This window comes from Phyllobates terribilis, unplaced genomic scaffold (assembly GCF_046119375.1).
Source record: "Phyllobates terribilis strain yellow unplaced genomic scaffold, ASM4611937v1 Scaffold_1__5_contigs__length_1240528914, whole genome shotgun sequence".
NCBI lineage: Eukaryota > Metazoa > Chordata > Amphibia > Anura > Dendrobatidae > Phyllobates > Phyllobates terribilis.
Genome location: NW_027362761.1, coordinates 699,597,712 through 699,625,698, shown reverse-complemented (window position 1 = coordinate 699,625,698; position 27,987 = coordinate 699,597,712). Strand labels below are relative to the sequence as shown.

Sequence of the window (27,987 nt, the reverse complement as noted above, 5' to 3'; positions counted from 1 at the left end):
GGTCTTTGTGGGTTGTTTACTTTTGCGTTGACGTATTGTCGGAAAACAAAATGTAGAAGGTTGCAATTCAAGAAATATTTTAGACAAATTTAAGTTTAACCAAAATTTATTTTTTTTAGAAACATTTTTTTTTACATTTTTATTTAAAAAAAAAGGAGGAAGTTCTTCTTTTATTGTTCATCAGATCTTCTCTGCTGGTCAGGCTGCTCAACACCAGCACAGGAGTATTGCCAGTGCACGGCACCTTCAGGACTCATGAAGTAGTCAGCGAAGGTTTCTCGCACCCTGGCACCAGAGTTGGATGGCCTTCCCTGACCGGAGTTGACAACTGGAATTAATTCAGATAGCTGTGACTCCTCATCTTGCTCGGTGCTGTACTCACGAGCATAGTTGTGGAGTACACAGCATGCCTTAATTACAGTGTCAACGGTCTCCGTATCCAACTGGATGGCAGTGTGAAAGATCCTCCACTGACTACACATGATTCCGAAGGTGCATTCCACATATCTGCGTGCACGACTCAGCCGATAATTGAAAATCCTCCGCCGGGCATTCAGTGCCCTTCGTGGGTATGGGCGCAGCAGGTTGGTCTGTAAGGGAAATGCCTCATCCGATACCATCACAAAAGGAACTGGATGTGTGGAACCCGGCAAAGGTCTTGGGGCTGGGAGCGTTACGCCATCTTGAAGAATTTGCAGCCCAATCTGTGATGATCTAAACACCCGAGAGTCCCCAGTACTGCCATAAGCACCAACGTCAATGGCAACAAATTTGAAATGTGCATCAGCCACCGCCATCAGGACCACAGAAAAATATTTCTTATAATTAAAGAAGCGTGATCCTGATCGTGGTGGCTGCTGAACTCTCACATGTTTGCCATCGACAGCACCAATGCAGTTTGGGAAATTGGCCACAGTTTGAAAGCCTGCTGCGACCTGCAGCCAAGTCTCCTCGGTTGGAGAAGGCATCACGATGGGCTGCAACTTCTGCCAGATGACGGTACATGTGCACCTCACAATTCTGGAAATGGTGGATTTACCAACCCTAAATTGGAGGTGCAGTGATGTATAGCTCTCTCCTGTGGCCAAAAACCTGAAAAGGAAAAATAGATAATTAGAAAAGCCATAAAAAGAAATACAAGCCAACAGTAGTTATCCATTATTGATTCATCTTTTAAAAAATTAAGGTCTTTATTACAAAAAACTATTCCAACAATGGGCGCGTTTTTTTTTGGGGGGGGGGGGGGGGGCTCCACATTTTCAATCTTTTTTGGTCATCTTTTGTTTTCTCTTGAGTTCACACATATCAATTTATAATGTGTTTTGACTTTGTGTCTGTGTTTGCCTACGATGTTTGCTCTAGAGTTTACACATCAGTGACCTTTTCAATCTGATCTCTGTGCATGGTGATCTCATGGTCAAGCCAAAAATATGTACACAACGACAGACACAGTGGAGCCATCACCGCAGGGTGGCGAACAAAACCAGGTACATATAAATCAACATTCAACTTACCGCAAGGTGATGAGCAGCCTTTCCTCAGCAGAGATGGCCCTTCGCATTACAGTGTCTTGGAAGTCCAGGTCAGGAGACATAAGGCTCAGCAGCCGATCAAATGCAATAATGTTCAGACGGCAGAACTGTTTAAATTTTTCAGGAAAACTATAGTAAACAGAGAAAAAAAAAATATTAAAAGATAATTTTGTAACATAGTATACAAACAAAACCTTAAAAAAACAGCATAGCCGGGTGACATTATACTTTCTTCACATATATCTTACCTCCTTACTGCTTGAACCACGCACAGCATGAATCCGAGTGCAGCTTGGTCATTTCAGCCAGGTATGTTTTACTGTATTACTTTGCTGCAGCTAATACCAGAGTTGTATCTACTTATTTTGGCACCTGGGGCAAGAATTCAGTTTGGCTCCCCTCCCCCAAGCACATATGCAGTTTGCACACTTAGTCATGTGCCGACGAGCTACTCATCCTAATTCTCTCAATGTTACGTGAAAAACTGAGAGTAGCAAGAAGAAGCTAGTTGTCACGTGACCATAAGTATGAAAATCGCATATGAGTGAAGTGGCCATGTGATGACTGCTGGAACCAGAGCTGAATCCTGACTGTGATTATATTACGCACTGTTAGGATTGGCTACAGGGCTTCATTTTATAATTAATGGGCTTGTCCAGATTTGAGATGAAAGTCTGCAGTCACTCTATGTGACTGCAGGCTTCTGAAGTCCCACAGCGCACACTTTTAGGATTCCGTCTTGCCAGTGGCAAGAGTGGACAGCCATGTGAGCCCAAGTATACGTTTTGTATACTTCTGGCCACATTCCAACTAGACGTGTCTGGCCTCGCGCAATTCATTTTCATTGACTGAGGCCATGCATGTCCAGTCAGCACGTGACCTTATATATACAAATCGCAGGCACCAAAGAATCCTGTCAGGGTACAGTGCGCACTGTGAAAATTCAGAAGTCTTCAGTCACATAGAATGACTGTAGACTCATCACAAACTTTAATGCTCCTAACATAAATTCAAACATGAAAATTAGTCAGTATCACAAAAAAATTGACATCTTGGCACCTTATACACACGTGGTCAAAATTGTTGGTACCCCTCGTTTAATGAAAGAAAAACCCACAATGGTCACAAAAATAACTTGAATCTGACAAAAGTAATAATAAATAAAAAATCTATGAAAATGAACATATGAAAGTCAGTCATTGCTTTTCTGCTTCCACAGAATTTTAAAAAAAATGAAACTCATGAAATAGGCCTGGACAGAAATGATGGTTCTTCTTAACTTAATATTTTGTTGAACAACCTTTTGAGGCAATCACTGCAATCAAACGATTCCTGTAACTGTCAATGAGACCTCTGCACCTCTCGACAGGTATTTTGGCCCACTCCTCATGAGCAAACAGCTCCAGTTGTCTCGTGTTTGAAGGTTGCCTTTTCCAGATGGCATGTTTCAGCGCTTTCCCAAGATGCTCAATAGGATTTAGGTCAGGGCTCATAGAAGACCACTTCAGAATAGTCCAATGTTTTCCTCTTAGCCATTCTTGGGTGTTTTTAGCTGTGTTTTGGGTCATTATCCTGTTGCAATACCCATGACCTGCGACTGAGACCAAGCTTTCTGACACTGGGCAGCACATTTCTCTCTAGAATCCCTTGATAGTCTTGAGATTTCATTGTACCCTGCACAGATTCAAGACACCCTGTGCCAGATGCAGCAAAGCAGCCCCAGAACATAACAGAGCCTCCTCCATGTTTCACAGTAGGGACATTGTTCTTTTCTTGATATGCTTCATTTTTCTGTCTATGAACATAGAGCTCATGTGCCTTGCCAAAAACCTCCATTTTTGTCTCATCTGTCCATAGGACATTCTCCCAGAAGCTTTGTGGCTTGTCAACATGTAGTTTGACAAATTTCAGTCTGCCATTTTTATGATTTTTTCTTCAACAATGGTGTTCTCCTTGGTCGTCTCCCATGAAGTCCACTTTGGATCAAACAACGATGGATGGTGCTATCTGACACTGATGTTCCTTGAGCTTGAAGTTCACCTTTAATCTCTTTACAAGTTATCCTGGGCTCTTTTGTTACCATTCTTATTATCCGTCTCTTTAATTTGTCATCAATTTTCATCCTGCAGCCAAGTCTAGTGAGGTTGGCTACAGTCCCATGGATCTTAAATTTCTGAATAATATGTGCAACTGTAGTCACAGGAACATCAAGCTGCTTGGAAATGGTCTTATAACCTTTATCTTTAACATGCTTGTCTATAATTTTCTTTCTAATCTCCTGAGACAACTCTTTCCTTTGCTTCCTCTGGTCCATGTTGAGTGTGGTACACACCATGTCACTAGTGTTGAGCGAGCACTAAAATGCTCGGGTGCTCGAAGCTTGGGCCGAGCTTGCCATGATACTCGGGTGCTTGACCCGAGCAACGAGCCCAATGTTAGTCTATGGGAGTATTTTTGCGGCGGCACCCCTGGCAGTCTTTTAAAAGCCTAACAAGTGCCCAAAACGATAGTGACAGTGCTCAAATGACATGGGGACAGCATGGGGATCACCCCAGGAAGCATTTCTGACCCCCAGGTCACTGCTGTCAACAACGTGGTCAGAGGTATTAAGCCAATTTTTAAGGACTCACAATAAAACGTTCAAAAACAAAACTGAAACTGCTTTCCTGTGAAATATGTTAAGGAAGTTCCTTTCCAGGATAAAGACTTGTGTATAAGGTAAAATAAATAACCCCGAAAAAAATACTCCTCCACACCTTGGGCTATGTTCACAAGTAGCATTTTTTATGAATTTTGGCACTTTTGTATTGCTTTCAACCGTGACAAATGCATTCACCGGGAAATGTAATTTTAACATTTTACAACCTTATCTGGCCATGTGCTGTGTGACACATGCATACATTGCTGAAAAGACATGTGAACAGCATGGGGAAGACCCCTGGAAGCATCTCTGACACCCAGGTCACTGCCTAAAAGTGTGCCCATCAGAAGTGATCCTTGCCGCATAAGAAGATGCAGACTTGCAACTATCCCCGTGCAAGTCCTTCTCCCAGGGCAGTGTTCAATTGTACCTCCCCCATTCCTTGCAATGCAAGCGCAAATATGCAGCCAACCACCTACCCACCCACCCGCAGGCTGCAATACTATACTGCTAGCTTGCACTTGAAATGGGGCCTTTTAGTTTGGAGGAGGCCGAAGCTGGCCACTACCTCATGGCTGCTTCGGCAGCGAGGTATCCATACTCAGTCCCCAGCCGCCCCGCGGCCGGGTGTCCACACACGGTCCCCAGCCACCTGCGGGCGGCCGGGTGTCCATAAACGGTCCCCAGCCGCCCCTATTTCTCCTGTCACCTTCCCACACACTTTTCTTAGCCTGGCCTGCTTTAGGGCAGCATTGGACGAGCCCACCAGAGAACCAGACTCCTCCGGTGGGCCCTGGCTTCTCCATTAGGGGAGTTGAGAGTGCCAAGGTGAGGAGCATGATGATGATGATAAAAGTTAGCATCTGCTTTGTTTTCTTTTAATGCAAGCGTAAGTGTGCAGCCTGCCACCCACCCACCCCAGGCTTTAATGTCATACTGCTAGCTTGCACTTGAAATGGGGCCTTTTAGTTTGGAGAAGGTCGAAGCTGGCCACTACTTCATGGCTGCTTCGGCAGTGAGGTATCCATACTCAGTCCTCAGCCGCCCGGCGGCCGGGTGTCCATGCTCGGTCCCCAGCCGCCAGGGGGCGGCCGGGTGTCCATACTCGGTCCCCAGCCGCCCCTATTTGTCCCGGAGCGCCTTATACATAAGATTAAGCGCGCATACCAAAACATTACCTGTGCCCTCCCCAGTGCATTTAGTGGAAAGGACAGCCTATTCCGCATGCCAAACCCCTGTTCATGGTACATGCGAAGATGCCTCCCACCCTGCACCTGTCGTTGCAGACTTGCAACTATCCCCTTCAAGTCCTTGTCCCAGGGCAGTGTTCAATTGTACCTCTCCTATTCCTTGCAATGCAAGCGCAAGTATGCAGCTTGCCACCCACCCACCCCCAGGCTGCAATACCATACTGCTTGCTTGCACTTTAAATTGGGCCTTTTAGGCATGTGGAGGCAGAATCTGGCCACCACGTCATGGCTGCGTTGGCGGCCTGGTATCCATACTCAGTCCCCAGCCGCCCGGCGGCCGGGTGTCCACACTCGGTCCCCAGCCGCCAGGAGGCGGCCGGGTGTCCATACTCGGTCCCCAGCCGCCCCGCGGCCGGGTGTCCACACACGGTCCCCAGCCGCCTGGGGGTGGTCGGGTGTCCATAAATGGTCCCCAGCCACCCCTATTTCTCCTGTCACCTTCCCACACACTTTTCTTAGCCTGGCCTGCTTTAGGGCAGCATTGGACGAGCCCACCAGAGAACCAGACTCATGAGCATGATGATGATGATAGAAGTTAGCATCTGCTTTGTTTTCTTGGAATGCAAGCGCATGTATGTAGTAGCGGCTAGGCCTGAGGTGGTCAGCGTTTTGGCGCATATCCTACCTCCTCCGAGGATTGCTGGATGTTTTCCTGCTACTATCCCAGTTCTATGACTCCCGTTAAAACAAAGCTTCAGGTGATAAATGATGGATGAGGTGGTGGCAAAGGAGAAAGAGCAGGAGGAACAGGGACCATTCACATCAATATCAGGCCAGTCAACTACATATGTCTTGTAGGATATGTTTCTGTAACAAAAGGAGCAGTTCGGCTACACAGTTATAGGGCATACAGTGAGTGCAATGCCTACCAAAAATTTAGAGGCACTCCAATGCCCCTTGGAAATGACATGGAGGTCAGAGGGCCTTAACTAAACCGTTTTTTCCATTTATAGCAACTGGGTCTCCTGTACACTGTTGGCCTAAGCATTGAATGGAAGGCTTTCCAAAAAATTATGAGGAACTGCAATGCCCCTTGAAACAGACGTGGATTACAGCGTACTAAAAACCTTCTACCCATTATTGGGGAGTGGGTCTCCCTTAGTTTTCGCCTTTGCATTGAAAAGCAAAAGCTGACTAAAATTAGGAGGAAATGCAATCCCCGTTGGAAGAGTCGTGGAGGTTAGAGGTAATTAAAAACATTTCAATTCCCCTTGGAAGAGCTGTGGAGTTCAGAGTGGTTTAAGAAGACGCTTTTAATGCCCCTTTGAAGAGACGTGAAAGTCACAGTAGCTTAACAAGACAGTTTTAATGCCCCTTGGAAAAGTGGTGGAGGTCGCAGTAGCTTAACAAGACGGTTTTAATGTCTCTTGGAAAAGTGGTGGAGGTCACAGTAACTTAACAAGACGGTTTTAATGCCCCTTGGAAAAGTGGTGGAGGTCGCAGTAGCTTAACAAGACGGTTTTAATACCCCTCGGAAAAGTGGTGGAGGTCGCAGTAGCTTAACAAGATGGTTTTAATGCCCCTTACAAGAGCCATGCAGTACAGCATATTAAAAATATTATTCCCATTATTGGGGAGTGGGTCTCCCACAGTCTTTGCTTATGCCTTCCAAGCAAAATCTTACAAAAATAAGGACGGAGGAACTTTCAATAATGGCAACACGGACCACGGTCACCCTGATGGTATAGTGGTGGTGGAGGCTGAGGATAAGAGCAAAATACAGCCGAAGTGAGGAAGCGTATACCCATGTGTGGGTGTGAAGCAGTGCATGTGAATACACCTCCCGAAATAACACAGTGGATTTGACTTTATGTTACTCTGCTCTCATTTGGTGGTGATGAGAAGTCTGGCCCAATCCAGCCCTTGTTCATTTTGATAAGGGTCAGCTTGTCAGCATTGTCAGTTGACAGGCGAGTGAGCTTATCAGTTAAAATTCCCCCAGTGGCACTAAAAACACGCTCCGATAACACGCTAGCGGCAGGGCAGGCCAGGACCTCCAAGGCATACAGAGCAAGTTCATTCCAAGTGTCCAGCTTGGATACCCAATAATTAAAAGGCACAGAGGAATCACGGAGGATGCTGGTACGGTCGGCAAGGTACTCCCTCACCATCTTTTGAAACTTTCCACTCCTTGTGAGAGTACCCCGCGCCTCAGGGTCTGTCCGAAGGGAGGGTCTCAGAAAACTGTCCCAGAACGTTGACAGTGTTCCCCTGCCTCTGCTGGATTGGAGTTGCGTATCTCTCGCATGTACGCCTTGGTTGGGCAATGAACTGTGACCTCTGCCGCTAGCGTATTCAGATAGGATTTTTTTTAACAGTTCTGCAGCAAGGGCCTTCTGGTACTGCCCCATTTTTGTAGACTTCTCCACCTCAGGAATAAGAGAGTGAAAGTTCTCCTTGTAGCGGGGGTCTAAAAGTGTCACCAACCAGTAATGACTGTCACCCAACATTTTGACAACGCGAGGGTCACGGTTAAGGCAGCGTAACATAAAGTCAGCCATGCGTGCCAGACTGGTAACGGGCAAGACTTACGTGTCCTCACCAAGATGACGACTGACCATACTCTCCTCCTCCTCCTCTTCCTCGCTGTCCTCAGGCCACCCACGCTGAACCAACGGTATGACAGTTTTACAGGTACTACCGTCTACAGCGCATGATACAAGCTCCTGTTCTTCATCCTCCTCCTCTCCCTCATTGTCCCCCAATGCACGTTGGGATGAGATGAGGCTGGGCTGTGTGTAATCGACCGCTATGGCTTCTTGATCCATCTCATCATACTCTGGCTGCAATGCCTCCTCTTTAATTCTATGCAGAGAGCGTTGCAAAAGACAGACAAGTGGAATGCTGACGCTAATGATGGCGTCATCGCCACTCACCATCTTGGTGGACTTCTCATAGTTTGTCAAGATGGTACATATGTCAGACATCCAGGTCCACTCCTGAGGTCTTATGTGTGGAGTCTGACCTGAATATCGACGGCCTTGTTGCAGCTGGTACTCCACAACTGCTCTCTTCTGCTCACAAATCCTTTGCAACATGTGGAGGGTAGATTTCCAACGTGTGGGGACATCACACACCAGTCGGTGTGACGGAAGCTGCAAACGCTGCTGCAACACAGCAAGGGCGGCGGAAGCTGTAGCCGACTTGCAAAAATGAGCTGAAAGGCGGCGTACTTTGACGAGCAGATCTGGCAACTCGGGGTACGATTTAAGAAACCGCTGAACCACCAGGTTAAGCACATGAGCCAGGCATGGTACGTGTGTGATCTCGCGTCGCCTCAGAGCCGCCACCAGGTTACGGCCATTGTCACACACGACCATGCCTGGATGTAGGTTCAGCGGTCTCAGCCACAGATCTGCCTGCTCTTTCACAGCTGTCCACAACTCACAAGCAGTGTGAGGTTTCTCACCTAAGCTTCTGAGTTTCAGCACAGCCTGTTGCCGCTTGGCGGAGGCAGTACTGCAGTGCTTCCAGCTTGTAACTGATGTGGTGATATCTGAGATGGAGGCTGAACATGAGGAGGAGGATTATGCGCAGGAGCTGTACACTGTGGGGGCAACTCTGACTGACATAGGGCCCGCCATCCTCGGTGTGGGGAGGATGTGTTCTGTCCCAAGGTCCGACTGGGTCCCGGCTTCCATTATGTTTACCCAGTGTGCCGTCATGGAGATGTACCGTCCCTGGCCACAAGCACTTGTCCATGTGTCCGTTGTCAGGTGTACTCTCCCATTAACTGCGTTGTTGAGGGAACGGCAGATGTTTTGGGACACGTGCTTGTGTAGTATGGGGATGGCACACCGGGCAAAATAGTGTCGGCTAGGGACCGAGTACCGAGAGACGGCCACCGCCATAAGGTTGCGGAAGGATTCCGTCTCCACCAGCCTAAATGGCAGCATTTCCAACGTAAGCAGTCGAGAAATGTGCGAATTTAGGACTGTGGCCTGTGGGGCGTTAGCTGCGAATTTCCTCTTTCGTTCAAAGGTCTGGGATATGGACAATTGAATGCTGCGGTGGGACGTGGACGTTGATGCTGTTTCTTGAGAAACTGCCATAACAAGTGAAGACTGAGAGGAGGGTCATCTTTGCATGCAGTATGGACAGGGGATTGCCTTGCACACACAACAGGGGGTTCTATTGCATGCACAACAGTGGAAGAAGCAGTGGTGACACCCGCTGACACTGGTCGTGGACCCTGGGGTTCACCCCACAAAGTCGGGTGCTTTGCTGCCATGTGCCTGATCATGCTGGTGGTGGTCAGGCTGGTAGTTTTGTCACCCCTGCTGATGCTGGCATGGCAGGTGGTACAAATGGCCTTTTTGGGGTTATCAGCAGAGTCTTTAAAAAAATTCCAGACTCTGGAAGACCTACAGGTTGTACTGGCAACGTCCCTCGTGTTGGTGTTACCGGGAACTGTTGCCTGCATTCTGTGTGCGGCCACCACACTGCTTCTTCCTGCCTGTTGGGGTACTTTGCCTCCCTCACCCTGTGTGCTGCTGGCCTCGCTCTGCATGTCCTCCTGCCACGTTGGGTCAGTTACTAGATCATCCACCACCTCCTCCTCTTCCACTTGTGCACCACGATCCTCTTCCTCACTTCCTGGCAATTGTGTCTCGACATTGTCCACCTCTTCTGACAAATTGCCAGCGTCGACTTCCTGTGGCCGTAGCTGTTCAAATATTTTGGTATCGCTACATGGGATCTCCTCTTCCACCACTTCAAGCGGAGCAGGCGAGGGGCACAAATCTGGAAATGGACCAGTGAACAGCTCTTCAGAGTGTCCAAGTGTGGGATCACTTGCTGTCTGACGACACTCGGCATGGTGGGAGGGAGAAGCATCAGGGTGAGGAGGAGTATGCGGTCGAGACTCACGGCTACTAAGATTTGACCGTGTGGAAGACAGACCGGAGGTGGTGGTGCCCAGGTAACTGGAAGTATTATCTGCTATCCAATTAATAACCTGCTCACACTGATCAGTTCGCAATACTGGTGTTGTTCTGTGCTTCCCTAGTAATTCGGTCAAGAAGTGGGAGCGAGAAGATGTGGCTGTTGGTTGTGCCACATTTTCACCTTGGCCATGGCGCTGTCCTCTGCACGCACCATCACCAGAATGTCCAGTTCCACGTCCCTTGCCACGCGCCTTGCGCGTTGTAAAGGAAGTAAAATAGCTTACACTCGCACTATCAATGGAAAAAGGGTAATAGAAAGTAGATTAGAACCGTGGAAGAGGAAAACCACAGTTCTATTTCTCTGGCCTACACCAGACTCTTTTAACCGCTTCCCGACAGCCCACTGTAGATAAACGTCGCGGACGTTTAAAAACGGTGGGTGGTCCCGCAGCACTCAGGACCCCCAGGGTCCTGCAAGCGCTTCAGGAGCGGTGCATAGCGATAGCTCTGACAGGGAATATGTTCGGGACCTGATCCAGGTCCCAGTGATGTTAACCCTTTGCAGTCTTCTATATGCCTCGATCTATAGTGATCGCGGCATATAGAAGACAGCAGGAGGAGAGGGGGTCATCCACTTACCTCTCCGACGACAACTGATACCTTCCAGGACCTTGGGTTGCTATGGCAGCTGGAGATCACATGACCGCCTCCAGCTCTGCCATATATGGTGTCCTGCCTGGCTCAGCCTGCAGCCTGCAGCTGAAGCCTGGCAGGAGACTCTGACTGTGAAAGTCAGTGAAGATCTCATGTAATGTAATATATGTCTATTACATTACATGAGATCAGGGATCAGAAAAATAAAAATTAATGTCCCATACAGGGTCTAAGCAAAAATGTAAAAAAAAGTTAAAAAAAATGTTTTGAAACTGTTAAAAAAAAAGACAAAATAAATTAAAATAAATAAATAAAATATTAAACCGATAAATCCGTATATTTATACAAAAATAAAAAAAGTGCACATATTTGGTATTGCCGCGTCTGAAACAACCCGAGCTATAAAACTTTCACACTAATTAACTCCTTCTGTGCACACCGTAATAAAAATAAATAAAAAACGGAGCAAAAAACTATGCTTTTTCCTCATATCGTCAAACAAAAAGTGGAAAAAAATGCGATCAAAAAGCAAAATGGAAATAAAAACGGTACCGCTGAAAACGTCATCTTGTTCCACAAAAAAAAGCCGCCATACAGCTCCATCAGCCGAAAAAGAAAAAAGTTATAGCGCTCAGAATAAAGCAATGCAAAAAAAATATTTTTTCTATAAAATTGTTTTATTGTGTAAAAGCGCCAAAACATAAAAAAAATATACAGTAAGTGTAGTATCGCTGTAAACGTACTGACCCGAAGAATAACGCTGCCTGATCACTTTTACCACACGCAGAACGGCATAAAAAACCCCCTCAAAAAACAATTCCTGAATTGTTGTTTTTTGTTAATTTTACCTCCCAAAAAACGGAATAGAAAGCGATCAAAAAATGTCCCGTACCCAAAAATGGTACCAATAAAAATGTCAACTCGTCCCGCAAAAAACAAGCCATCACATGACTCTGTCGGCCGAAATATGGAAAAATTATAGCTCTCAAAATATGGCGATGCAAAAACTAGATTTTGCAAAAAAAAAGCGTCTCTTAGTGTGTGACAGCTGTCAGTCATAAAAACCCGATATAAATCTGGTATCTCTGTAATCGCACCGACCCGAAGAATAAAGTAATCTAATCAGTTATATCACACTAGGAACGGCGTAAAAAATAAATAAAACCAATTCTTCACCTGCTACTGATTTGTTTATTATGTCTCCCAAAGATCACAGTATGGCTTGGCACACATTTATCCTGCGCTCTGCGCCAGAGTTTCCGTGTAAATCTCTGAAATATGTGATTCAGCCGGAACCCATGACGGAAGATTCCCTGTAATGAGGCAGATATAGGCCACTGTGGATGCCGTCTGGCCTGTGATCCCACGGTGTCATTTGTTTTAGGCGTGCATAAAAGTGCGATTGGCCACAGTTTTGTGCACTTCTGAAAAAAAGGACACCACTAAACAGAGGCCAGACGGAGTCCAGAGTAACTCTGCTGCCTCATTACAGTGAATGGATCCCGCAGGGGTTTCATCTGAATTACATCACTTGGAAATTTAGATGGAAACCCCGATGTAAGTGCTCAGCCTAAAGCGCCGGATAAATGTTACGTAAAATGTTCCCAATAAAAGCTTCAACTCAGTCCTCAAAAAAGCTAGTCCCCACTCAGGTCCATCATCTGTTAAAAATATAAGGGACTTCCAAGTTACTGGTAGCAGAAAGGCTCTGGAAAAGCAAAATGGCCCTTGCCCCCCAAAAGAAATTCAGAAAATTTTGTGCTCCCAAATCCAAATGCCTATTCTACAATAATTTGTTCTCCAATTGTCAAATAGCGCTCCGTCCCCCCCAGATCTCGCCGTATGGCTGAGTGGTATGATACAGCCACATATGGGGTATTGCCACTTTTAGAAGAAATTGTGTGACACATTTCAGCACCATTTTTACCCATTGACCTGTGTGAAAATGTAAAATCTGAGGGTAAAACATTTTTTTGTGGTAAAAATATAATTTTGCTTTTTTCACTGCCCAATGGTATAAATTTAAAAATTAAAAAATGCTCACTACTTCCCTAGATGAATTCCTTGAGAGGTGTAGTTTACAAAATGGGGTCACTTGTGGGGGTTTCTGCTGTTTCGGCATGTCAGCGACTCTTCAAATGTGACATGGTGTCTGCTGCCTATCCCAGCCAACATAGCGCACCTTTCTCTTCCGAACCCTGCCGTACACCAAAGCAGTGGTTTTCCCCCACATATGGGGTATCAGCGTACTCAGGAGAAATTGTACAACAAATTTCATGGTGCAATTTATCCTGTTACCCTTATGACAATGCAAAATTAGGGAATGAAAAACATTTTTTGTGGGAAAACTGTGAAAATTTTATTTTTATGGCTCAATATTATAAACTTCTGTGAAGCAGCTGGGGGTGCAAGGTGCTCACCACACATCTAGATAACTTCCCTAAGGGGTCTAGTTTCCAAAATGGTGTCACTTGTGGGGGGTTTCCACTGTTTAGGCACATCAGGGGCTCCCCAAATGCAACATGGCGTCCGCTAATTATTCAAACAAATTTTGCATTCAAAAAGTCAAATGGCGCTCCTTCCCTTCCAAACCCTGCCGTGCGCCCAAACAGTGGTTTGCCTCCACATATGGGGTATCGGCGTGTTCAGGAGAAACTGCACAACAAATTTCATGGTGCAGTTTATCCTATTACCCTTATGATAATGCAAAATTAAGGGATGAAAAACGTTTTTGTGGGAAAAATGTGAAAATTTTATTTTTACAGCTCAATATTATAAACTTCTGTGAAGCACCTTGGGGTTCAAGGTGCTCACCACACATCTAGATATGTTCCCTAAGGGGTCTAGTTTCCAAAATGGTGTCACTTGTGGGGGGTTTCCACTGTTTAGGAACATCAGGGGCTCTTCAAACGCAACATGGCGTCTGCTAATTATTCAGACAAATTTTACATTCAAAAAGTCTAATGACGTTCCTTCCCTTCCAAGCCCTGCTGTGCGCCCAAACAGTGGTTTTCCCTCACATATGGGGTATCAGCGCGCTCAAGAGAAATTGCACAAAAAATTTTGGGGTCCATTTTTTCCTGTTACCCCTGTGAAAATAAAAAAAATTGGGTCTAAAGTAACATTTTTGTGAAAAAAGTTAAATGTTAATTTTTTTCTTCCACATTCCAAAAATTCCTGTGAAGCACCTGAAGGGTTAATAAAGTTCTTGAATGTGTTTTTGAGCACCTTGAGGGGTGCAGTTTTTAGAATGGTGTCACTTTTGGGTATTTTCTGTCATAAAGACCCCTCAAAGTGACTTCAAATATGATATGGTCCCTAAAAAAATGTTTTTGTAAATTTTGTTGGAAAAATGAGAAATCGCTGGTCAACTTTTAACCCTTATAGCTCCCTAACAAAAAAGAATTTTGGTTCCAAAATTGTGTTGATGTAAAGTAGACATGTGGGAAATGTTATTTATTAACTCTTTTGTGTGACATATCTCTCTGATTTAAGGGCATGAAAATTCAAAGTTTGAAAATTGCTAAATTTTCAAAATTTTTGCCAAATTTCTGATTTTTTCACAAATAAATGCAAGTGATATCAAAGAAATTTTACCACTATCATGAAGTACAATATGTCATGAAAAAACTGTCTCAGAATCAGGGGAATCCGTTGAAGCGTTCCAGAGTAATTACTTCATAAAGTGACAGTGGTAAGAATTGAAAAAATTGGCCCGGTCACGAAGGCAAAAACAGGCTCTGGTGCGAAGTGGTTAAACAATCTGAACAATCAGGGAGAAACTATTACTGTTTTTCTTTATGGAAAAAATAACAAAAGCTGGATAATAGAGATTTTTTACCGTGGAACTGCAAAACCACTATAATTTACTGGTGTATACCAGACTTTTTTAAATATATATATTTGCGGCTGAACAGTGAGCGACATACTCAAACTGTTTTTTTTAGATACAAATGGCCAAAAAGTGGATAACACAGAGGTTTGAACCATGGAACTGCAAAACCACACTTCTGTTTCTCTGGCCTACACCAGACTATTTTCAACAGATATATTTGTGTCTGAAAAATCAGGGAGACACTATTAATTATTTTTTTTACGGCAAAAAATGCCAAAAGCAGGATAATAGAGATTTTTTACCGTGGAACAGCAAAACCACAGTTATAATTTACTGGTGTATACCAGACTTTTTTAAATATATATATTTGCGGCTGAACAGTGAGCGACACATTCAAACTATTTTTTTTTAGATACAAATGGCCCAAAAGTGGATAATACAGAGGTTTGAACCGTGGAACTGCAAAACCACACTTCTGTTTCTCTGGCCTACACCAGACTATTTTCAACAGATATATTTATGTATGAACTGTCACAGACACACTTTTTTTTTGGGGGGGGGGGGGACACCAAAAGGTTAATAAGACGGGTATTTGTTCAGTGTGAAGGAGGAAAAAAAAAAGAGGATTTAGATGAAAAAAAAAAGGATTTTTCCTGGCCCCCGAGACCTGCAGCTAAGTCCAGCAATTTCAGCAACAGGAGCACTCAGGACTGTAATGCAGCGTTTGCTGGTATATAACCACTGCGTCTCCTATACAGCCTGCCTGCCTGCCTGATATCTGGGATGAATATTAGTCCTGAGAAGGACTGTTCGTTTGATCTAGCAGCTTTTACAGACCCTACACTAACTATTTCGCAGTATATATTTCTCCCTAAATCAGCAGCGCTGTCCCTACACTGTCTGATCCCAGCCGTCTGTGTCCAAGATGGCGGCGTCCGGTTTTAAATCCTCGAGGTGACGCTGTGCGGCCAGCCAATCAATGTAATGCCCACAACCAACATGGCTGCGGCATTACAGTGACTGGCTGGCAATCCCTGCATGTTCATTGGTTCTGTAAAGAGCGCCAAACATGCAGGGCGGAGACCAAAGCTCCCGCCCGAGTAACCCGGAAATGCTCGGTGCTCGCCGAACATCCCGAGTAGCGTGATGTTCGGGCGAGTACCTAGCAGTGTCAAGCATGTTCGCTCAACACTACATGTCACCAAACAGCACAGTGAGTATCTGTAGCCCTATATACAGGCCCACTGACTGATTACAAGATTGTAGACACCTGTGACGCTAATTAGTGGACACAACTTGATTAAACATATCCCTTTTGTCACATTATTTTCAGGGGTACCATCATTCCTGTCCAGGCCTATTTCATGAGTTTAATTTTTTTAAACAATTCTGTGGAAGCAGGGTTGAAAAGCAATGTGTGACTTTCATTTGTTAATTTTCATAGGTTTTTAATTTATTATTACTTTTGCCAGATTCAAGTTATTTCTGTGACCATTGTGGGTTTTTCTTTCATTAAACGAGGGGTACCAACAATTTTGACCACGTGTGTAGATGATGACGTTGTCTCCGATTGGAGTCGTTCTCTTTCTTTTCTTCATCTTGTCCAGACTCTTTGATGAGTTTTCACATCCACAGCACGTCTCTGCAGACTTCCATCTTCTCTGGTCTCATACAGCACATCCCCACACACACTAAATCGCCCTCTCCCCACACACAGTAAATGCACCCATCCCTACACTAAATCTTCACACACACAGTAAATATCCCCATCCCCACAGTAAATCTCCCCCCACACAGTAAATACCACCATCCCCACAGTAAATCTCTCCACACACAGTAAATACCCTCATCCCTACACTAAATCTCTCTACACAGAGTAAATACCCCTCCCCATACACAGTAAATACACCCATCCCTACACTCCCCCCACACACTTAATCTTTGGTGTCTTCAGCTTCACTGGTCTAGACCACTTACCACCAATGTTCTGCCCGCCAGTGAGTGATGTCAGCAGGGTGATTACATAACCTGATCACACTGTTGACGTTGCGCTGACCCAGCGGTCAGAGCTTCAATTGTACTCGCGTCTGAAAGACACGGTGACTATTGATCACTGGGAGTCGGAGCACTGCAGCTTCTCTGAGCCAGCTGTCAGCTTGACAGCCGGCTCAGAGAATGGCCAACTTCCAGTCTGGAGGGTGGCAAAATGCAGCCGTCGGGGGAGACACTTCGGACTGCCGCATTAGGTGGCACCAGCCTACCGGCTGCACCCAGGGCAGATGCCCTGGCTCCCCCCTACTCCTAGATACGCCCCTGGCTAATACACTCTGTTAAACTAGACTAAAATGTATACAGAATAATGGAAATAAACTCTGAAGAGTGGACAATTAGTGGACAACCCCTTACTGGCAGCTGTACAGTGCATCATAAAATAAACAGCACAGTTACCTCCTGAACTGACAGCATTTTAGTGATCATAGCACTTTGTCCCTGGCAGTCACATGTACTGGTTATGTCATTGACTGCAGCCTTAATTATTTTGTCAGAGCCCCTTTAGCACATACCATGATTCATGATGCACAGATACCACCGAGAAATATATATATATAGTACAATGCTAAGATTTCACTTACTACATTACATGAGTGATATCTATTGTAAATTCTACAATAGCTTAGAAACCGACGAATCCTCACAGTGCACAGTGCAGACCGGACAGTATAGTCCTCCATACAGTATAATGGACCCCATATAATGCTCCATACAGGATACTGACCCCATAAAATGCTCCATACAGGATACTGGTCCCCATATAATGCTCCATACAGGATACTAGCCCTCATATAATGCCCATACAGGATACTGACCCCCATATAACGCTCCTTACAGGATACTGGTCCCTATATAAAGCTCCATACAGAATACTGGCCCCCATAAAATGCTCCATACAGGATACTGGTCCCCATATAAAGTGTAACGAGTCTGGGAGGTGGAACCTCTGAGCAACTATACAAAGGGGGCAGTCCTTGTAAGGAAGCGGGTGGCTCCCAGGGAAGGCGGGCAGGCAGTCACGGCTGGTGACGGGGACAGTCTCTGGGTAAGAGGGCAGGAGGTCATGGCAAGTGACGGGGACAGTCTCTGGGTAAGAGGGCAGGAGGTCACGGCAGGCGGGTGGTCACAGCAAGTGACGGCTGAGCCTTCAGGTAGGCTAGCAGTCAGGTAGCAGGTGGACACTCCCAGGTGAGTGGGCGAGAGTCTCTGGATTGGCAGGTGGTCACAGCAAGTGACGGCAGAGCCTCCAGGTAGGCTAGCAGGCGGGTAGCAGGAGGACGCTCCCAGGTGAGCAGGCGAGAGTCTCTGGACAGGCAGGTGGTCACAGCAAGTGACGGCTGAGCCTCTAGGTAGGCTAGCAGGCAGGTAGCAGGTAGGCGCTCCCAGGTGAGCGGGTAAGAGTCTCTGGACAGGCAGATGGTCACAGCACGTGACGGCAGAGCCTCCAGGTAGGCTAGCAGGCGGGTAGCAGGAGGACGCTCCCAGGTGAGCGGGCGAGAGTCTCTGGACAGACAGGTGGTCACAGCACGTGACGGCAGAGCCTCCAGATAAGCTAGCAGACAGGTAGCAGGTGAGCGCTCCCAGGTGAGCGGGCAAGAGTCTCTGGACAGGCAGGTGGTCACGGCACGTGACGGCAGAGCCTCCAGGTAGGCTAGCAGGCAGGTAGCAGGTGAGCGCTCCCAGGTGAGCGGGCAGACAGGTCCATAGACAGACTGGCAGGGCTGGTAGGCAGACTGTCGGACCGCAGGAATGTCAGCAGAAAGACACGTATCAGGCAGGTATCAAGCAGGAAACTGGCAGGTAACTGGCAGGTATCTGGTAACGGGACCTGAGGGCTGAAGCAGAGTGATAGGCTATGCAACAACATTGCTCGGGCACCTCCATTTTGGAGGAGGTGCCTTATATATGGAGAGGTCCTCCGGCCATTGGCCGGGGACTCCTTAGGACGGCGCGCGCGGCCCCTGTAAGAGAGGGGGAGCGCGCGCGCGCGCCCTAAGCACAGTGGCAGGGAAGGAGCGCGCGCTGCCAGCAGAGCGGGAGGAAGACGTCGGGCACGGAGCGGAGAGGTGAGGGGAACAGCGTCCCTGCCTAGCAGGAGGCAAGGACGCCGACGCTACATAAAGCTCCATACAGGATACTGGTCCCCATATAACGCTCCATACAGGATACTTGTCCCCATATAACGCTCCATACAGAATACTGGCCCCCATAAAATGCTCTATACAGGATACTAGTCCCCATATAAAGCTCCATACAGGATACTGGTCTCCATATAGCGCTCCATACAGGATATTGGTCCCCATATAACGCTCCATACAGGATACTGGTCCCCATATAACGCTCCATACAGAATACTGGCCCCCATAAAATGCTCCATACAGGATACTAGTCCCCATATAAAGCTCCATACAGGATACTGGTCTCCATATAACGCTCCATACAGGATACTGGTCTCCATATAACGCTCCATACAGGATACTGGTCCCCATATAACGCTCCATACAGGATACTGGTCCCCATATAACACTCCATACAGAATACTGGCCTCCATATAACGCTCCATACAGAATACTGGCCCCCATAAAACGCTCCATACAGAATACTGGCCCCTATATAACGCTCCATGCAGGCTGTTCCCCCCTTATAATGCCCCATGCAGGATGTCACGTCCCTTATAATGCCCCATTCAGGATGTGACCCCCCTTTTAATGCCCTATGCAGGATGTCACCTCTCCCCCCTCCATATTATGTCCCATGCAGGATGTCACCTCTTCACCTCTCCCCCCCATATAATGCCCCTTGCAGGATGTCACTTCCCCCCCTTTAATGCCCCTTGCAGGATGTCAGACCACCCCCTCCCTTATAATGCCCCATGCAGTATGTCACCCCCCCCTTATAATGCCCCATGCAGGATGTCCCCCCCCTTATAATGCCCCATGCAGGATGTCACTTCCCCCTCCTGCTCTTATAATGTCCCATGCAGGATGTCGCACCCCCCCTCACCTTATAATGCCCCATGCAGGATGTCACCCCCCCCTCCCTTATAATACCCCATGCAGGATGTCACACACCCCCCCACCATATAATGCCCCATGCCCCCATACATGAAAAAAATAAAAAAATCCTATACTCACCTCACTTCTTACCTGCCGCTGGCGCTGTTCCGGACTCCAGCGTCACACTCGTCTTCCCGCTCTGCACTGTGACAGGTCAGGAGAGAGCGTGCGCGGTGTAAAGACATCACCACGCCCTCTGACCTAAGACGTCACAGTCCGAGGACGCGGAAGACGCTGCGGAGGCATGGGGAGGGGTAAGTATTGTGCCGGCTGCCGGGGCCCTGAGCAAGCGGGGGGGGGAGGGGTGGTGGCGGGCGCTGACACCGGCACCGCACCGCTCACGGGTCCCATAGCGCGGCGGGTGCCCAATTGCAGTGGGCCCCTCCACCTGCTCAGGACCCCGGCACTTGCCCGGGTGCATCGGGTGCTGACGCCAGCCCTGTTCTCAAAGCCATATTAATTAACCACAGAAGTTTTGAGATTCTGTTTGTCAGGGGACGCAACTCTGCAGCCTCCAATCGTCAGAACGATTACGCAATTAACTGATGAATGATGAATGAGGCCACTGCTGTTTTCCCTACTAGGCCAGTTATTGTGGAGCTCACAGCCAGCATATGGTATATAGAACTCCGATTCCAACGCATGTAATATGTATATATACCCCAATATGAGCACTGCCAACTCCACAATAACAAAAGGAACTAGCTGTCACCACCAATCGTTTATACAGGCCGATTGGACACTCATTGAAATAGCATATTGCTTCAGGGGTGCGGTATACAGAGCAAGAGGAACGGACTACATTTTACATAGCACTCCTTAGCGCAATGGACAGAACCGCAGAGTACTGTGTCTTCCAGAACTGACAAATGACAAAACTCAAACTCTGCTTTTTTTAGATCAAGGTTACACCTACATATCTCCCTTTGGTGAAATCATATGGGGGGGGGGGTGTCTGGTTGTGGGATGTGCTAGGTCTTTAGAAGATTATGAGATCCCCAACTTTCAGGATATCTTTGCTCCTGAAGGTCCTAGGCAGGGGATATTGTTATCATGTTTCCTACACAATTTCCTATAGAGATGAAACATGGCAAGGATAGCATCATCCATCTCCCTGATATTAAATTGGAGGTATCCGGCTGGCCTTACAGTGATGTAAATGAATGCATTATGTTTGTACCCTCGCTATGATGCCAAAAATATATATCTCTCATAAATATCGGATCAATGCAAACCCCAATATTCATCACTGACCTCTGGCTCCAGAGTGTCTGAGATAATTATTTTAAACAGAGGAAGCCCCTGTACTTCTCCGCCTCTGAGTATATGAATCCTAGATTTGGTGGCTGGTTTTCCACAGATTCCTTGTTGCAATTACCTGTCCATGGCAGGTGGTCTTACTTCAATGGAGGTTGAAGTGTCAGCTCTTTCTCACTTCTCCAGTTATAATTAATCCCACATGTTCAGCGTGAGGGTGATATGTCCTCTCTCTGGAGATGTCTTTATGGATTTTACAATTTTTCTCTACGACACTGTTATATGCTGTGTTTCCTTTGTCACTGGAGACCTGCATTATGTGAAAGGCAAGATGAATTTATTTTAGAATGAAATGCTAGGATAAATGATCAAGTTTCTGTGAGAAAGCTAAAGCTTTGGCATCATTGGCCTTTCCAACAAAATAATGATCCTTGGAAAATTTTGTTGCAACCTTGCAGTTATCTGACTTGTATCCCATAAAAAACTTCTGATTAGATTTAAGGAAGTTTATAATGTGTAAACTGATGCTACTATCCATGAAGAATTGGCTAAGATAGTGTCTAATGATGCATCGTATCTGCAGCAGGTCATAACAGCCAATGGTTGCTCTACTCTACTCAGTACTAAAGATGCTTGTCATGCAGGAGTTGAATAATTCTGAGCATGCAATACTCATAAGATGTTGCATTTTCTCTTGAATTTGTAGAAATCACGTGTTATCTTACTTGTGTTGAGCTATTTTAATAATTTTTCTACCATATTCCTCCCCTCCCCTGTGTATGTATACTGTATATATATATGTTACTGTAAAAGTCAGAAGGCCGGTAAAACCTAGGATTTACCGGTTAATCTGGACATTTACCGAGGCCGTCGGTAAAAGCTCAAAATGAAAAGTAAAATTGGACTTTTACCTGTGAAGTCTTGGTAAATGTTAACATTTACCGTCGAGAGTGGTAAAAGTCAGAAATATCAGGTGTGAAGATGGAACATCTGACTTTAACCAAGCGCAGTTGGTAAATGTGCACATTAAAATTGTAGCTGAGAAGGGTGTAAGCGCAGTTGGTAAATGTAGCTGAGAAGAGTGCAATAAAAAGTGTACGCCACCGCGGGAAAGGTGTCTGATTAGGCAGATACGGCGAGGAAATGGAGGACACAGTGTTCAAAGTTTTTATAAATGTAATAAGAGTAAATGGGGAAAATATGGTAATAACAATGAACAAAATCTGCTACCCTGTAACGTATGTACGTTCTATATATACAGATGTCAATCCTGACTATCCTTAACGTATGTACGTTCTATATATACAGATGTCAATCCTGACTATCCTATGATTATTACAGCCCGTTATCCGCTCGGATAACGGGTCTGGACGGATCTATCCGCTTATCCCTAGTCACAATTACAGAATTACATAGTTTTGAAGTTGCGTTATTCTTGTATTTGCGTTAATTTGACATTTTTGAGAAGTATTTTCCTACATAAATGTTTCCTATTTGCATTTTCCTATTTGTATTTGTTCATTTGCATTTGCATTTTGAAGAATAAAAATATTTCTAACGATTAAGGCCTTCATCAGAGTCGGAAATTGCGTTTAGTTAACTTTTACCACCATCATCTGCTGGTAAGAGTCAGAATTCTGTGTCTCAAAGTTACTTTTACCAACATATGCTGGTAGTTACTTTTACCAACACATGCTGGTAAATGTAAAGATTTACCAATTCGCCCAGGTAAAAGTCCAAAATCGTTTGTTTATATGGAATACATCTGACTTTTACCAACGCTGTTGAGAAATGTTAAGATTTACCAAGACTTCACCGGTAAAAGTCCAATTTTACTTTTCATTTTGAGCTTTTACCGACGGCCTCGGTAAATGTCCAGATTGACCGGTAAATCCTAGGTTTTACCGGCCTTCTGACTTTTACAGTAACACATATATATATGTAGCACCCTGAGGGTTCGGCTGCTACAGGAGTATTGCACCTCAACCAGAGGTGTGATATTCCACTCCCGGGTAAGGATGGAGTGTGGAACTGAGCCCAGAGAGCTACATGCACTACACACATCCTATTTCCGGAGGGCAGACCAACGGTACTCCCACTTAGAAATGTGCAGGTACGACCGAGTCTGTCCTTGGCTGGAGTGGGAGGGGGGTGGAACATCCCAAGTAGTGTAGGGGCAGATAGGGGGAGCAGTCTGGGTAGTGCTAGGAGCTCATTGGGTGCTGGTCACCTGAGCTCACACATAGAGGGTTATATAAGGTGGGAACCATCTTAGATCAGGGTCAGTCTGTAAGATCAGAGTCAGTCTGTAAGATCAGAGTCAGTTGTCAGTCAGTCAGACTGCTGCAGAAGTGGAGACCTGAGCCAGAGTGAGAGAGGAGAAAGAAAGAAAGACCCAGAGGGGGAGACAGAAGGAACTCTGAGAACCCAAATACAACCCCAGGGTGAAGAGTTGGCAACAGGGTACCGGATCCCAAACTGGTGGGGGCTAAAGCATACCTCAGCCAGAGACCGGAGGCCGTGGGCAGGATCTGCCACGGCCACCCACCACATCCACCCTGAAGGCAAACCACGTGTAGGGTCAGGGAACCCAAGGCCAAGGGTCTCCCAACAGAAGGCCCGAGGGAGCTGGACCTAGGTGGATCCCTGGTGGGGACGGCCAGAAGACAGGACAAGAAGGAGGGCTCAGGGCCACGCTCCGGACTTGCTTGGGGGTTGGCCGAATCTAGGACCTGGTGGACGCAGCACGGCTCGGGTGGTCACTTGAGGCCGGAGTGACCGGAACATCTGCAGTAAGTAAACACCCTGAACTGCACAACCCGACTCTGTCTTTAATTATCATCTACGCTGCACCACCACAACCCCCATCCTCTGCACCTGACCCCCTGAGGCCATACCCCTCCCGTTGGGGGTTATACTATCTAAAGCTGCACCAACACCATCAGCCTCAGCGGACCCTGCTGCAGCGGCGGCCGTAGTGACCGCAATCCAACGGGTGGCGTAGTCGACATAACGAACTTTGTAACATCTGTAGGACTGCCTCCCACTCTGAGCTTGACACCCTGGGCACGGACCGGGTCACTGCCACTCGGCGACTACAACTCCCACCTGATCCGGCTCCGGGTATTCCCCTAAAGAATATGGCCCAGGGGGCGCGTCATATATATATATATATATACTGTACAGACCAAAAGTTTGGACGCACCTTCTCATTCAAAAATTTTTCTGTATTTTCATGACTTTGAAAATTGTACATTCACACTGAAGGCATCAAACTATGAATTAACACATGTGGAATTATATACTTAACAAAAAAGTGTGAATCAACTGAAAATATGTCTTATATTCTAGGTTCTTCAAAGTAGCCACCTTTTGCTTTAATGACTGCTTTGCACACTCTTGGCATTCTCTTGATGAGCTTCAAGAGGTAGTCACCGGAAATGGTTTTCACTTCACAGGTGTGCCCTGTCAGGTTTAGTAAGTGGGATTTCGTGCCTTATAAATGGGGTTGGGACCATCAGTTGTGTTGTGCTGAAGTCAGGTGGATACACAGCTGATAGTCCTACTGAATAGCCTGTTAGAATTTGTATTATGGCAAGAAAAGAGCAGCTAAGTAAAGAAAAATGAGTGACCATCATTACTTTAAGAAATTAAGGTCAGTCAGTCTGAAAAATTGGGCAATCTTTGAAAGTGTCCCCAAGTGCAGTTGCAAAAACCATCAAGCGCTACAAGAAACTGGCTCACATGAGGACCGCCCCTGGAAAGGAAGATCAAGAGTCACCTCTGCTTCTGAGGATAAGTTTATCCGAGTCACCAGCCTCAGAAATCGCAGGTTAACAGCAGCTCAGATTAGAAACCAGGTCAATGTGACGCACCCCCTGGGCTGTGGGGTACCCGGTGCCGGGCCGGTAGACGCTGGGGGTTGTACTCACTGTGGCGGTGACCCGGTCCATGACCCAGGGCGGTCAATCCAAGGGTAGTATAGGTGTGTAGGTTATATATAGTGTCCGACTACGCCACCTGTGGAGTGCGGCTAATGAGGCCGCCGCTGCGGAGCAGTCCTCTGAATCTGGTGGTATTGCAGCAAGGGTATTATTACTCCCCACAGGAAGAGTGCTTCAGGGCAGTGTGGGTGGATGATGGTGGTTGTAGTGCAGGGAGTCAGTAATAAACACAGAGTCCATGTAATGCAGTCCCAAGATCTTTACTCACAGTTGTTGCAGTTCTTGCTACAGGGACCCATGTAATGGCCCACGTCGTTCTGTGCTCACTCAGTAAGGGGTTCAGCCGACCCCCAGGTAACTCCGGAGTATTTAGCAGGACCCCCTTCTGTGTGTCCTTTCTCTGGCCTTCTCCCTGCTCCTCTCTTCTCTCCTTCAGTCCTGGGCCTCACAGGCTAGGCCCGCCTCTGGAGCAGAGCTCATACAGAGCCTCTGCTCCTGTCACTTCTCCTCTGACTGACTGAACGAACCCTGATCTAAAATGGTGTCTCTATTTTATACTCTCTCTGTCATGTGCTCCCAGGATCTACTTCCTCCACCCCATCCACTACATGGTTCCCCCTCTCTAGGTGGTTCCCCCACTCCAGCCAGGGACCAGGGACTGTGCTCTCCCGTAGGAGCAATCTCGCCCTGTCCCCCGGAAATGTGGTGTAGTGAATGCAGGTGTTAGGGTCCTGAGCCATACTCCTTCTTTACCTGAGAGTGAGATACCACACCTCTGGGTGAGATGCAGTACCTCTGTGGCGACTGAACCCTCAGGGGCGCCACACCCCCCCTGGTAAAACACAGCACGTCCGCGGGCTGGAACAGAGTAAAAGACAATTTTAAAGACATGCAAAATTTTTTCAATGCATTCGCATAGAAGATCACAAACACAATATTTCATCCCTTTATGTGAGGCTCTTTTTCTTTAACGTTACTGGTACATTTTCTCTTTCAACAATATTATAAAACTTTCTTCCTGGGGTGTCTGCAGGGCATAGACGATCCAGATGCTGGACCACGTCTTTGGCCACCTCCAACGGGTTTTTGTTCTGAGGTCATTTGTTGTACAATTATAAAACCAATAAGGGGCACTTTAAGAAGTGCAACTATTTACACTGAAAGTCTTTGGCTGCTCACAGTCCTCAGCCTGTCAGTTCCTTGTACCCTTTCCGGGTAACTATGTGAACACCACTGAACAAATAAACTTTTCAACCTTGCAGTGTCTCTGCTGCACCCTGACGGGTAACTTATTTACAATTTTAAAGTTCAGTTCAGTCCCACTTACTGTACTTCAGTAAGGGTGCTCCCTCCGGGGAAGCTCTGGTCCACCGCAGGCTGACCCAGCCGGGTCTTCAGCACTGTAGGGTAGAGAGTGGCTCGTTGTCTCCACCCGGTGGACGTTCAGGGCATACCAGCCCCTCTCACCTCTGTGCCTGGTATAGGACACGAGGTCCCCTGGATACAGGTCCTGATCCGGGTGTCCTTCCTGTAAGCGGGACTCCACATCTCTCCTGTTCACGGAGAGATCTGTGTCGGACAGTGGGTCCCGGATGAACCCCCATCCTGCGTCCAGATTAAACTTGACCACAGTCCCTGTGACTCTGGGACCACAAGCTGCTTGCCTGTCTTTGCAGGCCCGTGACTTCTCCTCCATATTTCTGGCCTCTAACCTCTCCCACCGCACGCGCTGTAATTTGCATTCCTTCTCCAACTGGGCCAGCTGTTGGTGGCAGAACTCCCTCCTGCGAGCCGCCGCTGCCCTTGACTCCTGGGTAAACCCAATCAGGTCTTCCCTAGCGTGATCCCATTCAAATTGGGCCTTGTCTTCCGGCTTCGGGTCGACGGCGGCGGGCTGCGGAGCGGGTAGGAGCGAGGGACGCTGGTCCTCTACTTCCGCGGACCAGTCCCATGGGTGACGCCCATACACCCATGCGGGTGTCGGAGGGGGTGGTTCCTGGAGAAGGCCTAGGAGCAGGTCGGTGTCGCGGGTGCCCGGAGGTGACGGTTCCAGGGCCTGGGATGCGCTCGCAGGTACAGGGCTGCTCTGGTGTGGGTAGGGTGTGCCGGCAGCGGTTTTGCCTGCGGCTGGAGGGCCTGGTTCAGGCATTAGGAGCGGACTGGCTTCAGCGGCGCTCGAGGTTAGCGGTTCCACCAGGGAGCCCAAGAGCAGGTCGGGCGCTTGCAGCGCCCGGAACAGGGAGACTCCTCCTACCTGCTCCTGCGGTCGCTCCCGCATCACACGCTGCCTCCTGACGCTGGTCTCGGTCCTCGGAGGCCGGGGTGCTGCCGGTGCTTGACAGCGTTGCTGGCTGCCGGGCCGCCATCCTCTGCTCCATCTCTCTTCTCCATTCCTCTATGGCGTCCCGCTGGGCCCTTGCCATTCTCCGGCCCAGGTCTTCCATGCCGGAGCGGAGGAATTCTGTATCCTCCCGGGGGAGCTTGGCCACTAACTTCTCCAGGGTATAGGGTGCTTCGGCCTGCAGCAGGATGCTGGCAGGTGCGCTGGTGCTGCTATGCTCCATATCCTCTCCCGGGTGCGGTCTGCCTGAGCTGGTCCAGGCCACACCCTGTCTCCCAGTTTTCCTTTCTCCTCTCCCCTTTCGGGGGCGGTTCCAGGGCAGTCTGCTGTCGGTCACTCCCAGGGGCAGCCCCCCCACGTCAATGAACACATCCACATACATAATCACTGTTATTTGGGGCGGGCTCCGCTTTTGGTGCCATTCTGGAACCCGGCCCACGATGGGAGGTTCTGTATTGTTGTTTTTGGTCGCGCACATAATGGCGCCCGTTCTTCTGGGGCGGGCGCCACATTCAGTACAGTTTAAACAGTCTCTAGGC

General features: G+C 47.4%; 2 protein-coding genes across 2 annotated transcripts in view; one reads left to right on the top strand and one right to left on the bottom strand.

Annotated features, from left to right (window-relative positions):
• Window positions 1-27,987, top strand: part of KISS1R (KISS1 receptor) — a 431,843-nt gene that overhangs the window by 54,952 nt on the left and 348,904 nt on the right.
• On the bottom strand, window positions 89-27,671 carry LOC141165318 (uncharacterized). Its single transcript, XM_073650919.1, has 5 exons — window positions 27,362-27,671; window positions 26,575-27,243; window positions 26,435-26,507; window positions 1,515-1,661; window positions 89-1,092 (listed from the first exon to the last, which is right to left on the bottom strand). The coding sequence occupies exons 1-5, from the start codon at window positions 27,669-27,671 to the stop codon at window positions 171-173; spliced, it is 2,121 nt and encodes a 706-aa protein (XP_073507020.1). The 3' UTR covers window positions 89-170.